Source organism: Gorilla gorilla, chromosome 4 (genome assembly GCF_029281585.2).
Source record: "Gorilla gorilla gorilla isolate KB3781 chromosome 4, NHGRI_mGorGor1-v2.1_pri, whole genome shotgun sequence".
NCBI lineage: Eukaryota > Metazoa > Chordata > Mammalia > Primates > Hominidae > Gorilla > Gorilla gorilla.
The window spans coordinates 60,788,127-60,806,771 of NC_073228.2; the positions used below are offsets into that span (position 1 = coordinate 60,788,127).

An 18,645-nucleotide genomic window follows, 5' to 3' on the forward strand; every position below is an offset into this window, starting at 1 on the left:
TATTTGTTCTGCATAAAGTACAAGCAGTAGCTAAAAAGGAAGGAAACTATCCGTATTACTGAAAGTATATTCTAGAGCCACCTGCTGGCAATCTTCATTATACCATAATCTGGTCTGATTGAGATTAATACCCATCTAGAAATATGTCGGCAGGGTGTGGTGGCACATGCCTGTAATCCCAGCACTTTGGGAGGCCAAGTAGTTCAAGACCAGCCTGGGCAACATGGCGAAACCCCATCTCTACTAAAAATACAAAAATTAGCTGGGCCTGGTGGTTCACGCCTGTGGTCCCAGCTGCTCCGGGGGCTGAGGTGGGAGGATCACCTAAGCCCAGGTGGTTGAGGCTGCAGTGAGCCATGATCATGTCACTGAACTCCAGCCTGGGCAACAGAGCAATGCCTTGCCTCAAAAAAAAAAAAAAGAAGAAGAAGAAGAAGAAAAGAAATATGTCTTCTTCTTCTTACTCAAGGGAGTAGTAAGAACTAGATATCAATATTCAATTCAAAATATTTACTGTGCATTTACTTCATGCCAAGGACTGTGTTAGGTGCTTTCACATCTGTAGTCATTTAATGCCCATTTAAACACTGGTTAAAAAAAGACAAATGATAGCTAATATCAATGAAACAAAGACAGTTCAACAGGATTACTGTTACATTTAGACTGTACTTGACTAATACAGGCCATTGAGTTCTAATAATTATCTAAAAAGGTCAATGGCTATGAAAACATTATGTAAACTTGTAACTATAAAAATTTGTTGGATAAAATTGTATTTTACGAGAACTCTCACCATTAAGTTTCTTCCAAGAAGAGCCTGAAGAACTCCACTTTTCCCACAGTTTTTCACTCCAATTACATTACATCTGAACACATTTCTTTGAGTTTGTTTTTTCTGCAGGTCTATCTTTTTATCTCTTGTCACTAAAAATAATAATAAAAAAACCCACTAAATATGCACCACTTAGATTCACTGAGCCTCCATTCCACCTTTTGCAAAATAGGGCATTGCTGCTTATTATTTTTATGAAGTAGCTGATCTATAAACAAACATATTGTACAACAGTCAAGCTGTATGTGAATGAAGTACACAGAATGCAGAAGGGCCCCAGTTAGTGGAAAAAATGCATTTCTGAAAGTTGACTGGAATGTGAATTTCGAGTAACCAAACATTTATTTCATCATAAAATAGTATATTTTCATAAGGAAAATATCCTATAAATGAATGAAAATTACTAAGAATACAGCCAACATTATATTCCATCTAATTTTTTCTGTGATAAACTGTCACATATTATAAACTAAAAGATGCTATTTCAAATCTGCACTCTCTTGGAGCTGGATCCATAAAACGGAAAGGGACACACACTTTGGGGTTAGCCATCCTTTCAAATGTAAACTGTAAAAGAGGCATGCCAGAAAACAATGCTGTATCATCGGGAGAGCAGGCATCCCTTCCTGAGGTAAAGAGACCTCCTTAGAGCCGGGTGCAGTGGCTCACGCCTGTAATCCCAGAACTGTGGGAGGCCAATGGGGGCAGATCACAAGGTCAAGAGATTGAGACCATCCTGGCCAACATAGTGAAACCCCATCTCTACTAAAAATACAAAAATTAGCTGGGCATGGTGGTGCATGCCTGTAGTCCCAGCTACTTGGGAGGCTGAGGCAGCTGAATCGCTTGAACCCAGGAGGCGGAGGTTGCAGTGAGTTGAGATCTCATCACTGCACTCCAGCCTGGTGATAGAGAGAGACTCCATCTCAAACAAACAAACAAAAACAACCTCCTTAGGCTATACCTGCAGACTTAACTACAACAGACCTCACCAGAATACTAGTGATAGTAGAAAAAAAACCGAAAATGATAAAAATATATAATTATGGGATAGTTAAATAAGTTATAGAACATCCATATTGTGACGCATTATTTAACATTAAGATATATAAAAGTATACCTATTGATACAGAAAAATGTCCACAATGTGCTGAGTGAAAGAACCTCATGGCTGGCTAGTGACTGTTTTCTTATTCTCTGGTGTTGAATTAAATACTGTCTAATTGGTTAAGTATTTTAAAGGGTACCTGCTCTGTCAATTTAAGAAAGGCTGTCTTCTTGTGCTAGGGCTTCCCGTAAGATATGGCAGATTTTCCACCAACAGGGATATAAGAAACTCTTGAAATGATCAGTTCCTTAACTTGCTATTTCCATACATATGGTTTACTTTAAGTGGTGCACATTGCTAGGCAAGAATGCCTGGCTTACAAGATCTGTGAAAGCTGTATTAATACAGAAAACAGTTAATACGCATTATTTTTAATGTTTAAAGAAAATTAAAATGCAAGATCAACTGGTAAATCCTTTAATGCCCACAGCTCTTCCTCATTTTCATCAGTGGAGTAACCCCAGGGAGTAGACTTGAAGCAAAGTCTCTACTTTCTTTCTTTTCATAAACAATAAAATCAAGCACCTCAACACAAAAGAAATGATCTGATCACAAGGAAAACTAATAGAGTGTAGATGGAAGACTAATGAAGATGAGTGTATTCTTACTCTTTGTTACATTTGAAAATGGAGTCTTAAAAAATATCTCTAATCATGAGCTGAACAGTATCTAGATACTTACCTGTAATAGCTGAAGCTTGAGACTCTTGCTCAGTCAATATTGAATAGCCTAGATAGCCCAAATACTCCAGGCACCGCTGTACATCTAAATAAGTCGTAAGCCTATGAAAGAAAAGAGTTTAAAATGTGAAAAGTTCCTAAACGAATATTTATGGGAAAAAAAAAGCCAATAGCTAAAACAACTTTATGCACCAGACCTAGGTAATTTTTGTCTAGACTACTTTAATTTCCTATGTGCCCAACCATAGTTTTTCTTACACTGCCATTCTTTTTTTTTTTTGAAAGATAGGGCCTTACTTTGTCATCCACGCTAGAGTGCAATGGCACAAACATGGCTCACTGTAGCCTTGAACCCCTGGGTGCAAGTGATCTTCCTGCATCAGCTCCCCAAGTATCTGGGACTACAGGCATGTGCCCCCAAGCCTGGCTAATTTTTTTTTTAATTTAAAAAAATTTTTTAGTAGAGACAGGGTTTCGCCATGTTGCTTAGGCTGGTCTCGAACTCCTGAGCTCAAGTGATCCATCCACCTTGGCCTCCCAAAGTGCTAGGATTATAGGTATGAGCCACGCTGCCTGGCCCTACACTGCCATTCTTAATGCAGAGAAGAAAGGGAGAAGAATGCAAGATGGTGGGTAATTCCTCTCTCTACTCCATCTACCCAGAAACACTAAGCTTACAAACATAAGCGGTGAGTGGCTGGTAAAATCTAGATAGAGTGGGGATATTTTATGCGATCTACCTTCCAAGTTAAAAACAAACCAAAAAAAACAACCTCCTTAGGCTATACCTGAAGACTGAACTACAACAGACCTCACCAGAATACTAGTGATAGTAGAAAAAAATCCAAAAATGATAAAAATATATAATTATGGGATAGTTAAATAAGTTATAGGACATCCATATTGTGACACATTATTTAACATTAAGATATATAAAAGTATACTTATTGATACAGAAAAATGTCCACAATGTGCTGAGTGAAAGAACCTCATGGCTGAGGCAGGAGAATGGCTTGAACCCGGGAGGCAGAGTTGCAGTGAGCCAAGATCACGCCACTACACTCCAGCCTGGGCAACAGAGTGAGACTCCATCTCAAAAAAAAAAAAAAAAAGAGTTCATTAAAAACAAACAATAACAAAAAAACAGAGTCTTCAGTGTCAAGTAAAATATGCTTCACCCCATATTCTGAAAGAGTAAGAATTGTGCAACAGCAATGACATTTCCAATTCCCTTAATCAAACAAAAAAGTGCTAAAATGTAGTTCAATTTTCAAAGACTTACTACTTTTTCCCTGTACATCATTCAAAAGAAAACAATCCCTTCCTGATAAATTTATAGAACATTTATAGTTCATCTTAGAGATATCAGCAGCTAATCTTGCTTAGAGGCAATTATGATTGAAGAATTTCATAATGCCTCACAAGCTTACAAAGTGACAAATGTAATACACCATAATTTTAAACTATTTGTAACTCTAGAGGAAAGAGGTGAGCTCTATACTCACGTCCACTGGGAAAGGAATCCCTGGTAGGTTATCCAGCCTCTTTCATTGGTACAAACGGTGTTATTCACATCTGGCCCCCAAGGTATGTAAGGGAAAACTTTAAATAAATCTTTAAGCTCATCAGGTGACAAAGCACAGTCTCTATCCTGAAGAAACACAAGGATACAGAATGTTTAGATATCTAAGATAATAATTCCCAACTCAAAAGCCCCCCAATCTAGTAAAGCTATGCTTTTTAAAACTACTTAATAGATGACAACAAATTTTACATTTTATCAAGAAAATTCCTCACATGTATGTAAGAAAACCTATAAGAGAGTCTATTAGAAATTAGACATTTTCATCTTGAGAAAACAACAAAGGTAAACAGCAGAAAATATTTTTGCGAATTTAACTTAGAGAGGTTAAGCAGTTTTTGGCTATGTAACATACATATCCCATAGCTCAGGGAACAGAGTTATATCATCCATAGAAAAATGTTTTACTATATATTATGGAAAATTACAGCTAAAGGCTTACCAAATCATGCTTGTCAAAGGTGCTTTGGAGAAACAAATATGCATGATGATTTAATTCAGTAGTGCAATCAGGAGGTATTTTCAGCCTGTTGAAAAAATTCAAGAGTAAAATAAATCATTAATCAAATGTTAAAATTTAAGAAATTAATATAAAATTGCAACAAGTCTTTTGTGAGGTAACACCATTTACAAGACTATCTTCACTTGGTATCATTTAGACTTTCCCAAGGAAACTCTCTGGAGTGATTTTGGCACTCTTCAGAAGAGTCATAATAATGCTCGTTCCAAAGCAACAACATTTTCTTTTTTTCTCTTTTTTAAATTCAGACAGGGTCTCACTCTGTTGCCCAGGCTACAGTGCAGTGGCACGATCACAGCTCACTGCAGTCTCGACCTCCTGGGCTCAATCAATCTACCCATCTCAGCCTCTTGAGTAGCTGGGACCACAGGCGCACACTACCATGCCTGGCTAATTTTTGTATTTTTGTAGAGATGGGGTCTCACCATGTTGCCCAGGCTGGCTCAAACTCCTGGGCTCAAGCAATCCACCCACCTTGGCTTCCCAGTAAGTGTTGGGATTATAGGCATAAGCCACTGTACCAGGCCCATTTTCTTAAATATCAGAAAAGCAGGTTAATATAAAAAATTTACAAATAATACTGATTTACCTGTCATGGGTTTGTTCTTCCTACAAATTTTAAATCATACTTATGAGCTTCATATTAATTCCAATATTGTAATGAGTTGAAAATGATGCAAAGAGAAGTTATTTCTACCTGACTTGACCTTTTGGACCCACCCTAAATTCTGTTTAATAAACATTAACCAAATGCACTGAGTGCTGGACATGGTGACTCATGCCTGTAATCCCAGCACTTTGGGAGACCGAGGCAAGGAGGATCACTTGAGCCCAGGAGTTCAAGACCAGCCTGGGCAACAAAGTGAACTCCATCTCTACAAAAAATTTTACAAATTAACTAGGAATGGTGGCACATGCTTGTAGTCCCAGCTACTGGGTAGGCTGAGGCAGGAGGACAGGTTAAGCCCGGGAGGTTAAGGATGCAGTGAGCCGTGTTTGCACCACTGCACTCTAGCCTGGGTGACAGAATGAGACCCTGTCTCAAACAAACAAACATAAAAACAAACAAAAACCAAATGTACTGGCTGGGCATGGTGGCTCACGCCTGTAATCCCAGCACTTTGGGAGGCTGTGGCAGGTGGATCATTTGAGGTCAGGAGTTCGAGACCAGCCTGGCCAACATGGTAAAACCCCGTCTCTACTAAAAATATGAAAATTAACCGGGTGTGGCCAGGCACGGTGGCTCACGCCTGTAATCCCAGTACTTTGGGAGGCCGAGGCGGGCAGATCACGAGGTCAGGAGATTGAGACCATCCTGGACAACACGGTGAAACCCCGTCTCTACTAAAAATACAAAAAAAAATTAGCTGGGTGTGGTGGTGGACGCCTGTAGTCCCAGCTACTCGGGAGGCTGAGGTAGGAGAATGTCGGTGAACCTGGGAGGCGGAGCATGCAGTGAGTCGAGATCACGCCACTGCACTCCAGCCTGGGCGACAGAGCAAGACTCCATCTCAAAACAAACAAAAAAAAAAAAAAAGAAAAAAGAAGAAAAAAGAAAATTAGCTGGGTGTGGTGGCATGCACCTGTAATCCCAGCTACTCGGGAAGCTGAGGCAGGAGAAGTGATTGAACCCAGGAGACGGAGGTTGCAGCGAGCCAAGATTGTGCCACTGCACTCCAGCCTGGGTGACAGAGCGAGACTCCATCTCAAAAAAAAAGCAAATGTACTGAGCTAGGTACTAGGGAGACAAAAATGAGACAGGCTCCCCACTTCTAAGGAACCACAAACAAGTGGGAGGTGGACCACAAAGACATTTCTTTTTTTTTTTTTTTGAGATGGAGTCTCACTCTGTCGCCAGGGCTGGAGTGCAATGGTGCTATCTCGGCTCACTGCAACCTCCACCTTCCAGGTTCAAGCGATTCTCCTGCCTCAGCCTCCCGAATAGCTGGGATTACAGGTGCCTGCCACTACACTCAGCTAATTTTTTGTATTTTTAGTAGAGATGGGGTTTCGCCATGTTGGCCAGGCTGGTCTCAAACTCCTGACCTCGTGATTCACCCGCCTCAGCCTCCCAAAGTGCTGGGATTACAGGCGTGAGCCACCGCATCCGGCCCCCAAAGACATTTCAACAGAATGAGGCAGGAGCTAAGAATGTGCAAGCCAAGGATGCTAGGGAGCCACATGAAAAGGAACATCTCTGGCCTGGGGACTGGGAAAACCTCAACACTGCTGAGAAACATTGTCATCTGAATTGAGACTTGAAGGATGAGAGAGGCATTAATTAGGTGGGGGCGAGAGAGAGAGAGGTGAAAATAGCATGGACAAAAGCCTGGTGTAGAAAAGAACATATGCTTGGTGGACAACAAATAGTTTGGTATTGACTTCCAGAATGAAGGCAGGGAGTGTGCATGAGGAGAACAGATCATGAATGACCTTGCAAACCATGTTAAGAAGCTTGGATTTTAGACCAGGTGTGGTGGCTAATGCTTGTAATCCCAGCACTTTAGGAGGTCAACGCGGGAAGATTTCTTGAGCCTAGAAGACAGAAACCAGCCTGGGCAACAAAGGGAGACCTCATCTCTACAAAAAATTTAAAAATTATCTGGGAATGGTGGCCATGTGCCTGTAGTCCCAGCTACTTGGCAGGCTGAAGTGGGATGATTGCTTGGGCCCAGGAGGCCGAGGCCACAGTGAGCTGTGATCATGTCACACCACTGCATTCTAGCCTGAATGACAGACAGGGCAAGACCCTGTCTCAAAAAAAAAAAAAAAAAAAAGCAGCAGCTTGGGTTTTATCCTGTGTCTTGAAGGGAAGTGACAGAGCCAAATTTTTATTTATTTATCCACTACTCTAGCAGTAATGTGAAGGATAGACGCAGAGGGTTTCATAAGGATAGAGATATTCGTGTAGTAGCTCCAGGGAGTTATTTTGCAGAAAATTAAAGGCAAAGAGGATTAAAAAAAAACTGAAAGAGATGATTAGTGTAAGCCACAATGCGACAAGACATGGAATTTCCTAACTGTCATACTTAAGAAAGCAATAAGCAACCTCCCATAGAGTTCATCTATTCACATAAATGACACAGAAAAGAAAACCTTATGAGACAGTCCCATAACAAATTCATTCATTTAGTATATATTTATTGAAAAATCTAGGAAATTAACTTGAGCCAAGATTTAGTAACTTAGTCAAAGGACGTTTCAATTTAGAACTGATTAATGGACTAGGAATCTAATCAGAAAGAACTTTGCTTCCTCAATAACGGAGAAGTAAAAAGCAACAGTCTTTCTGAACCATTACATAGACAGCTGAAGGTGCTATGCTAAAATAAAAGAGCACTATGAAGGTAATGTGCCAATGAAAAAATGAAGAATGATTGAAAACTCTGAGGCCAGATCCTGGGAAGTGACCATCCCTGAAAAGCTCGCTTCCCTGGGGTATAGAAGAAGGATCCTGCAACAAGGCGGTCTCTTGTTTGGGGATGGCACTGGGTCCATTTTTAAACAAACAGAACTTAAACACAGCATTATCAAAGCAAAATAACTGGCCAGCCATGGTGGCTCATGTCTGTAATCGTAGCACCTTAGGAGGCTGAGGCAAGAAGATCATTTGAGGCCAGGAGTTCAAGATCAGCCTAGGAAATATAGTGAGACCGTTTTTCTACAAAGAAAAAGAAAACAAAGAAAGAAAGAAAAAAAAGCCAGGCATTGTGTTGCACACCTATAGTCCCAGCTATTTGGGAAGGTCAGGTGGGAGGATTGCTTGAGCCGTGGAGTTTGAGGTTGCAGTGAGCTAGCCAAAATGAGACCTTGTCTCTTAGGGAAAAAAAAAAGGCCGGGTGCAGTGGCTCACGCCTGTAATCCCAGCACTTTGGGAGGCTGAGGCGGGTGGATCACGAGGTCAGGAGATCGAGACCATTCTGGTTAACACGGTGAAACCCCTTCTCTACTAAATATACAAAAAATTAGCCGGGCATGGTGGCGGGCGCCTGTATTCCCAGCTACTCGGGAAGCTGAGACAGAAGAATCACTTAAATGCGGTGGGAGGTTGCAGTGAGCCAAGATCGTGCCACTGCACTCCAGCCTGGGCGACAGAGCGAGACTCCGTCTGAAAAAAAAAGAAAGAAAAAGAACCACAAATAGACCAGTCGTTTAGGAAAATACCTACTTCAACTTAAGCTAAGAACAGGCTACAAAACTGAGGGAGAAGAACAATGTAAGAAAAATGTGAATCAACATATTTCTGAGATCTCTTGACTCCCAAAACAAGTTTGTTGTCTAGCATCTTATTCTTCCTTCCTCAGTAAAATGAACAAAAAAAGATACTTGTAGTCTCCACAAGAAGAGGAAAAGTTTGAGCCATGAGGGATCAGTGGTTCTCAACTGGGGATAATTTCACTTCAGAGGGTACATTCGGCAATTTCTCAACAGTTTTGGTTGTCACAACTGGAAGTGTCACTGACATCTATGGATGTGGTAAACATCCTATACTGCACAGGGCATCCACAACAAAAAATTTTCTGGTCCAAAATGCCAATAGTGCTGAGGTTGAGAAATCCTGCTATAAAGCTCTGCTATAATTCTAAAATATTCCCAATTAGCTTGAAGCCCACCTCCCCATGTGTGCTAAATCAACCTTAAAAATATTTAACTAGTAAAATCATTACAAAACCAAAGGTGACTGGGCATGGCTCAATGCCTGTAATCACAGCAATTTGGGAGGCCAAGGTGGGAGGATCACTTGACGCAGGAGTTCAAGACCAGCCTGGGAAACATAGTGAGATCCTGTCTCAATAAAAAATTAAACAACAACAACAAAAAAAAAAACAAAGGTACATACAGGGGGAACAAATATTCAGGTGTCAAATCCAGGTCATCATCATAACCAAATCGTCGAAGCACAGTCCAAGTAGTTTCGTGTCTCCCTCTCTGGATAAAAAGTGTGTGTAAAAAGAGAAAACCTGAAATAAAGTAAATTAGTAAATAAAGCGTACAGAGTCACATAGGAGAAAAGCATGTAACATAATGGCAAGAACCAGATTCATGAACATACGGATGCTAGCTTTGCATTGTAAAGCTCAAAACAAAACAAAATTCACAAGTATCTCAATGAAACAGAGCTGATTTCAGAATTGTTTCACATATACACCCAGCTCAGCAAGAGAGAGCACTGGAGGAAATGGCCAACATTGCATCTCAAGGAATATACTGACATGCACAAAGTTATACGAGAGTAGTGTTCTACAGATCTTTGAGCTTATTTTTGTCATGGAAAATTCTGGTTTTCAATCTCATTAACTTCACTGTGCCTCTATAATATATTCTCCAGGGAACATTCTATACTGGTAAATTTGACTCATAGACAAAATTCCCTAAAAATAATGACTATTTAAAGGCTGTTTATGAGTAGGAAGAATTTTAAGATACTTTTTTTTTGTTCCAGATATCTCCTTCCCTCAGGTGGACCTCTGTATCCTTGAGATCCAACCAATTTCCCTACCTCTAATTTATATTGGTAGTAAAGATGATAATCCCCAACAATGGCCTGTCCCTCCCAACTCATAAATATCCAAATCAGACTTTAGGCATACTAGTAAATATTAACATTTCCTTAAAGTATAAATAATGCAATAAAGACCTTCACCTTCTGCCAAATTTTGAAAATATTAAGTTTCAAAAGGGGGAAAAATACCATTTACCCACCTTTCAGGGTCAACCCACTGTCAGCCACACCATCACTTATATGTTTTCTGACTACATTCTTGACATCCTCCAGAGCTTGAGGAGCTAATGGAGTGTTGAAACAAATCCTCTAGCAAAAAACATAAAAATATATTTAAAAACAAACCAGCGTTAAAACCACAAATAATATAAAATGATAATCTACAAAGCAATATTAAATCCACGAATTGCAACCAAAGAAACATATTCTACATTAGGAATAGTCACCACTTTTTAAAATGTATTATTTAAGTAAAACATGGGCTGGGTGCAGTGGCTCACGCCTGTAATCCCAGCACTTTGGGAGGCTGAGGCAGGCGGATCACGAGGAGATCGAGTCCACCCTGGCCAACATGGTGAAACCCCATCTCTACTAAAAATACAAAAATTAGCTGGGTGTTGTGGCGCATGCCTGTAGTCCTAGCTACTTGGGAGGCTGAGGCAGGAGAATCACTTGAACCCGGGCGGCGGAGGTTGCAGTGAGCCAAGATCGCGCCATTGCACTACAGCCTGGGTGACAGAGCGAGACTCTATCTCAAAAACAAAAAAACAAAAGAAAAAAAAGTAAAACATGTCATACTTAGAAAGAAACATTCCCAACTCCCTCCATCCTGTTTCTAAAACACAGGGCTCTTTGTGTAGCTATGTTATTCAAAACCAAGAAAGCAAAATGATTCAGAGTTCAGACTCCAAGTCATCCTTAACACACCCACTTTATACCATAAAATGAAGCTATCAGAATCCCCTCAATTCCTGGGCATAAGAGAGTTTAGGCATATATAGGTTGATGTGAAAGATAGTTTTATGAGAAAGAAACTTATGTTTATAACATACTGTTCTTGTTGTTTAAGCTAACACATTTTACAGCTTTCAGCAAAAAAAAAAAAAAAAAAAAAAAAAAGATACGCAAATGTCTGAAATAAAGGACCATTACCTGAAAGAAGTTGAGTTCAGCATCATTGAGAGTACCATCATTATCTTGATCAGATATTTTAAATATACGAGTAAGGGCTTTTATACAAGCTGGTTTCATCTATAAATCATTGAGAAAAGAAATAATTGTTTAAACTGTGATTTTCATAAGCAATGCTGAGAATAATTCTGATTATTTTTACATAATATCAAATACAACCAACATGGAAAAATGAACTAAAGCAAAACCATTTACTTTATATGCAAGCCTTTTTAAGTAAATGAGGCAATATTTGCTGGGACTGATATTTGGAATGGTCAAGCTCTCCCCTTATGACCACAAATCCTCTAAGAACAGGGAAAGGAGAAGTTCATCTTTAGGAGGGATTCATTTTTCTAGTCACAGAAAGAAGAACTGTTTATTTATTTATATCTTCCCTCATTCCATAGAGGATATGAACTGACTTTTAAAACTACTAAGGACTTTCCCCTCAACTTCTGATTTCTGATCATCAGCCTTCTGGTAGCAGAATGAGATTTGTTTTGATCTTTCCCCTGTGTGTATGTTAAAGCTGGGAAATAAAATACGCTTATTCACAAACAAGTGGCAAAATTATCACTGGTTAATAAGTGTAAAAAATTTTTACTAACTTCCTAGTATAAGAATTATTTATACTTTAAAAAGAATTTTGCCTTTTGTGACTCTAAAACTTTTATGACTAATGCTGCTGGAAATATATTCTGACAATTTCCTTCATTTTTGTTTTATGATTCATCATGGATAGAATAAACATATGACTATTTTAAAATAAGGCCCACATGCTTCTACACTGTATAACCACTATAGGGTAATCACTGTCAACAATTTTGAGAATAAAACTTCAAGGAGAGCTCTGACTTTTGTCTAAGCTTGGAGATAGATCTTTATTTAGATCATCTAAATCAGAGAAATGAGATGTCAAGGTGAGGAAATATAAACTTATTAACTTACAAAATGGTAATGATGACAGCTTTGATCATGCTATCAAACTCAAATGCAGAAAAGAAATTCTTTAAAAAATAAGAAAGAAAATAATTATCTTCCAAACATACACAGTTAACCCCTTCTATTCTTGTTTTAAATGGGGTCTCTGGGAGAGTAATTTGATATAGTGAGAAAAAGATAAAACTTAAGATACAAAGAGAAAGAAACGAGAAAAAGAAGTCAAACATTTAGAAAGCATTTGAGGCTGGGCGCGGTGGCTCACACTTATAATCCCAGCACTTTGGGAGGCCGAGGAGTGCAGATCACCTGAGATCAAGAGTTCGAGACCAGCCTGGCTAACATGGCGAAACCCTGTCTCTACTAAAAATACAAAAGTTAGCTGGGTGTGGTGGCATGTGCCTGTAGTCCCAGTACTTGGGAGGCTGAGGCAGGAGAATCGCTTGAACCCGGGAGGCAGAGGTTGCAGTGAGTCGATATTCCATCACTGCACTCCAGTCTGGGAGACAAAGAAAGACTCCGTCTCAAAAAAAAAGAAAGCATCTGACGGGGCTTCCCTTATAAAAGAGTACTAAATGGACTATAACATCTATAATCACACGTGATTTATTCTTTAAAATAATGAATGGTAAGATAATGCTTCTATAAATGTGATCCTGTTAGTCATTAAAGATTAATAAAAACTACATTGTTATATTTTATTTACTCTCCTTTTAAAAAAGTTTAATAATTTAAATGTTTCCAAAAGAAACAATAGCAAGAATATACAAAACAGAACCTAATCTTTTATTTTGTCTAAGTGATTTTTCCTCACATAATAAAGGGATACATTTTCAAAAAGTAATTTTAAGAAAAATAAACAATGCACTTTTCTTCTTTTTTTTTGAGACAGAATCTTGCTCTGTCGCCTAGGCTGGAGTGCAGTTGTGCGATCTTGGCTCACTGCAACCTCTGCCTCCCAGGTTCAAGCGATTCTCCTGCCTCAGTCTCCCGAGTAGCTGGGTCTATAGGCACCTGCCACCATGCCCAGCTAATTTTTCACATTTTTAGTAGAGACGGGGTTTCACCATGTTAGCCAGGATGGTCTCGATCTCCTAACCTCATGATCTGCCTGCCTCGGCCCCCCAAAGTGCTGGGATTACAGGCATGATCCACTGCGCCCGGCCAACGATGCACTTTTCATTAAAGCTTGAAATGCAAAGCTAAAGAGCTCTAAGGTATTGGCCCAATGTCATATTTAAAAACTAACCACCTGAAAATGTAACACCAAAAAAGGACTACTAAAAAGTATTAAAAATTCTACTTAATAAAGCTATAAAAAATTATGGTATTTGGCTGGGCGTGGTGGCTCACACACTTTCGGGAAGCCAAGGCGAGCAAATTACTTGAGGCCAGGAGTTTGAGACCAGACTAGCCCACATGATGAAACCCCATCTCTACTAAAAATACAAAAATTAGCCAGGCATGATGGTGCATCCCTGTAATCCCAGCTACTTGGGAGGCTGAGGCAGGAGAATCATGTGAACCTGGGAGGCGGAAGTTGCAGTGAGCTGAGATCATGCCATTGCACTCCACCCTGAGAGACAGAGAGAGACTCCATCACAAAAAAAAAAAAAAAAAAAAAAAAAAAAAAGAAAAGAAAAGATATTGTTGTTGTCTAAATAAAAGATTCCGTTATAGGCAATTTAAAGTTTGTACTTGTGTTAAACAAGGTATAGTTTAAAAGTTGAAAATTTTACCTCTCACTCAGGTCCACCTAAGAATTGAGTAACAGATGGTGGTAGATATTTTACTCTTGTGGGATGGGGGTGGGGATGAGGGATTAACAGATTAGCAGAACTAATAACAGGCCTGAGAACAAAGTAACAATTAAAAAACTGAGAACAAACTAATAGAGGGGATTTCATATACTGCTAGGCTAAGGCCTCAGAGGTAAATTCTTGTAAGAGTTCCCACAGTATTAAGACTGTTTCCCAAATTTCCTGTATCATAAATACAACACCTAGCTGAATCAGAATGGAATCTATGTGTTTTTTTGTTGTTTTTTGTTTTGTTTTTTTCTTGAGGTGGAGTCTCCTCGCTCTGTCGCCCAGGCTGGAGTGCAGTGGCACGATCTCGGCTCACTGCAAGCTCCACCTCCTGGGTTCATGCCATTCTCCTGCCTCAGCCTCCTAAGCAGCTAGGGCTACAGGTGCCCGCCACCACGCCCAGCTAATTTTTTTGTATTTTTAGTAGAGACGGGGTTTCACCATCTTAGCCAGGATGGTCTCGATATCCTACCTCGTGATCCACCCGCCTTGGCCTCCCAAAGTGCTGGGATTACATGCGTGAACCACTTTGCTCGGCCGGAATCTATGTTTTTAACAAGTAACACTTAGTGACTATTACGATGAGGTAAGTTTGGGAAATACTGGATTCGGAGTAAATTAGAAAGAAGAATCCTAACTAAGGAAAAGTAAACCAGGAATAAGAGTAAACTAGCATCAGATTAAGGGATAACTCAAATTAATTATTTATACCAGGAGTTGGCACATTTTCTGTAAAGGACCACATAGCAAATATTTTAGGCTTTGGGGCCAACAGGCAAAATCAAGCATGTCATGTAGGTACTTACATAGTAAGAAAGAAATCAAACTTCTACAAAGTTTTTTTGACAAAACTCAAAATATAACTGAGTACAGTTTTGCAATACAGGTTTATTAATGAGAAGAATGAAATTCTTTTTGGAAGGAAAACATTTTGCTTTGTTGGGGTTTGAAGTTAGTGTTGTCCACCATGAAAATTAATTGCAAATGTTTATATGTTAATGCTGATCTGTAATGAGATTTTACATGTCCCATCTTTGAAAATGTCTTTTTGCACAAATATATACTGCCAATACTGGTACATATCCACAAACCTATGACTTTATAGAGCACAAGGTATTTATAAAATTATATTTGATTATTTTCTTGCTGTTTGCCTTTTAGCATGTCATTACACTGCAGATTAATCAATTCCAATTGAAGGTTAATGAAAACTCAATTGCATAGTTAAGTGGATTACAAAATATGGAAATTTCCTTTGCATTTGCATCAAGGTCTAAAAAGATGATGCTGGAACTGTAATTTGAACCTGGAATATTTATCTGCTTTCCCATCTAAAAAACACTTTATTATTCTTTTCATGCTTTGGCATGATGAGTATGTAATGAATATAAATAAAAGGTCCTGGTAGAGTGATATACATAGTACTTGAAATGCTGTCTAGTGTGTCAGCGCAATTAGTAGTACACTCAGCAGCAGTGAGAAGAGATGAGAGTAGCACATATAAGCTCTATTGAAACTACTAAACTTTGCCTTTGCAGCACACAAACAGCCACAGATAACATAAAAGAATGACCATGGCTATGTTACAATCAAACTTTATTTTTATGAAATGATAAAATTTGAATGTAATATAATTTTCACCTATCACAAAATATTATTTGACTTTTTTCAATCATTTAAAAATATATGGCCAGGCACAGTGGTTCATGCCTGTAATCCCTGCACTTTGAAAGGCCAAGGCAGGCAGATCACCTAAGGTCAGGAGTTCGAGACCAGCCTGGCCAACATGGTGAAACCCCGTCTCTACCAAAAATACAAAAATTAGCTGGATGTGGTGGCACATGCCCATAGTCCCAGCTACTTGGGAGGCTGAGGCAGGAGAATCACCTGAACCCAGTGAGCTGAGATCACACCACTGCACTCCAACGTGGGCAACAGAGCGAGACTCCATCTCAAATAAATAAATAAATAAAAATATAAAATATTTCCTTAGTGTACAGACTGTGAAAATAGGTGGTAGGCCAAATATGGCCCATGAGTCATTGCTAACCACTCACTTATACTATAAACTTTTCCTGAAAGATATCTGCAACTTTTTATTCTTACAAACAATACCTCTCCCGACAATCAGAATCAAAGCAATCACCTCAAGCTGGGTGTGGTGGTGTGGTGACTCACACCTGTAATCCCAGCTACTCAGGAGGCTGAGGCAGGAGGAGGCCAGGAGTTCAAGACCAGCCTGGGCAATATAGCAAGGACCTGTTTCTTTCTTTCTTTTTTTGAGACAGAGTCTCAATCTGTAGCCCAGGCTGGAGTGCAGTGGTGCAATCTCAGCTCACTGCAACCTCCACCTCCCAGATTCAAATGATTCTCGTGCCTCAGCCTCCCGAGTAGCTGGGATTACAGGTATGCGCCAATATGCCCAGCTAACTTTTGTATTTTTAGTAGAGACAGGGTTTTGCCACGTTGGCCATGCTGGTCTCGAACTCCTGGCTTCAAGTGATCCCCCTGCCTCAGCCTCCCAAAGTGCTGGGATTACAGGCATGAGCCACTGCACCCGGCCCCCGCTTCTTAAAATAAAAATTACCTTTAATAATAATTTAAAAAAAGACAACCCAACTAAAAAATGGGCAAAGGCAGCTACTCGAAAAGCTGGGGCAGGAGGACTGTTTGAGGCTAGAAGTTCAAGACCACCTTGGGCAACTCAGCAAGACCCCCTCTTTACAAAAAAAATTAAAAATTAGCTGTGTGTGGTGGCATGCACCTGTAGTCCCAGCTACTTAGGAGGCTGAGTGGGAGGACTGCTTGAATCCAGGAGGTTAAGGCTGCGGTGAGCCATGATCATGCCACTGTACTCCAGCCTGGATGATGGTGAGACCCTGTCTCTGTAAAACAAAAACGGGGGCCGGGCGCAGTGGCTCACGCCTGTAATCCTAGCACTTTGGGGTGCCGAGGCGGGCGGATCACGAGGTCAGGAGATTGAGACCATCCTGGCTAACACAGTGAAACCCCGTCTCTACTAAAAATACAAAAAAAATTAGCTGTGCGTGGTGGTGGGCGCCTGTAGTTCCAGCTACTCGGGAGGCTGAAGCAGGAGAATGGTGTGAACCCAGGAGGTGGAGCTTGCAGTGAGCCGAGATTGCGCCACTGGACTCCAGCCTGGGCGACAGAGCAAGACTCCGTCTCAAAAAAAAAAAAAAAAAATGGGAAAGGACTTTGAATAGGCAATAGACGTTTCTCCAAAGAAGATGGCCAATAAGCACATGAAAAATTACACAACATCATTAGCCATCAGGGAAATGCAAATCAAAACAATGAGATCCCAACCACATCTACTAGGATGGCTATAATAAACCAAAATGGAAAAGTAAAATAACAAGTGTGGCAAAGATGTGGAGGAACTGGAACCTTCATACACTGCTGGTGGGAATGTAAAATGGTCCAGTCATTGTGTAAAATAGCTGCTGGTTCCTCCGTATGTCAAATATACAATTACCATGTGACTCAGCAATTCAACTACTAAATGTACTCAAAAGAATTTAAAACAGGCCAGGAGTGTTGGGTCATGCCTGTAATGCCAGCACTCTGAGAGGCTTGAGATGGGAGAATTGCTTGAGCCAGGAGTTTGAGACCAGCCTGGGCAACATAGTGAGATCCTGACTTTACTAGAAAATTTAAAAATTAGCTGGGCACGGTGGCATGTGCCTGTAGTCCCAACTACTCAGGAGGCTGAGGTGGGAGGATGGCCTGAGCCTTGGAGTTTGAGGCCGCAGTGAGCTATGATCACACCACTGTGCTCCAGCCTGGGCCACAAAGTAAGATCTTGTCTCTAAATTTAAAAAAAAAAAAAAAAAAAAAGGCCGGGCATGGCGGTTCACACCTGTAATCCCAACACTTTGGGAGGCCAAGGTGGGTGCACTGCTTGAGCCTAGGAGTTTAAGACCAACCTGGGCAACATGGTGAAACCCCATCTTCTACTAAAAATACAAAAATTAGCTGGGTATGGTGGCACACAGGTGTGATCCCAACTATTTGGGAGGCTGAGGTGGGAGGATCGTTGAAGCCAGGAAGTCGAGGGGGCAGTGAGCTGTGATTGTGCTACTGCACTCTAGCCTGGGCGATAGAGTAAGGCCCTGACCCAAAAAAAAGGAGAGTAGGCCAGGAGCAGTGGTTCACGCCTATGATTCCAGCACTTTGGGAGGCTGAGGCAGGAGGATCACCTGAGGTTGGGTGTTCAAGACCAGCCTGACCAACATAGAGAAACCCCATAACTATTAAAAATACAAAATTAGTAGGGTGTAGTGGCGCATGCCTATCATTCCAGCTACTTGGAAGGCTGAGGCAGGAGAATCACTTGAACCTGGGAGGCGGAGGTTGTGGTGCACAGAGATCGCACCATTGCACTCCAGCCTGGGCAACAAGAGCGAAACTCCGTCTCAAAAAACAAAAGAAAAAGAAAAAAGAAAAGAAAAAGAAAAACTAGCCAGGCATGGTGGTATG

The 18,645-nt window shown here is 40.4% G+C and overlaps 1 protein-coding gene across 13 annotated transcripts in view; it reads right to left on the reverse strand.

Annotated features, from left to right (window-relative positions):
- The window catches only part of RHOT1 (ras homolog family member T1), a 111,428-nt gene that overhangs the window by 49,657 nt on the left and 43,126 nt on the right, over positions 1–18,645 (reverse strand). For all 13 annotated transcript variants that reach the window (XR_008680200.2, XM_063706543.1, XM_063706542.1 and 10 more), the window contains exons 9-15: positions 11,378–11,476; positions 10,426–10,534; positions 9,563–9,683; positions 4,645–4,729; positions 4,126–4,271; positions 2,622–2,722; positions 794–924 (exon numbers count right to left, since the gene is read on the reverse strand). Coding sequence is in view for 12 of the 13 variants with exons in the window: in XM_063706543.1 (XP_063562613.1) it covers positions 794–924; positions 2,622–2,722; positions 4,126–4,271; positions 4,645–4,729; positions 9,563–9,683; positions 10,426–10,534; positions 11,378–11,476 (792 nt within the window). In the remaining variant the exon portion in view is untranslated. The remainder of the gene's footprint in view (positions 1–793; positions 925–2,621; positions 2,723–4,125; positions 4,272–4,644; positions 4,730–9,562; positions 9,684–10,425; positions 10,535–11,377; positions 11,477–18,645) is intronic.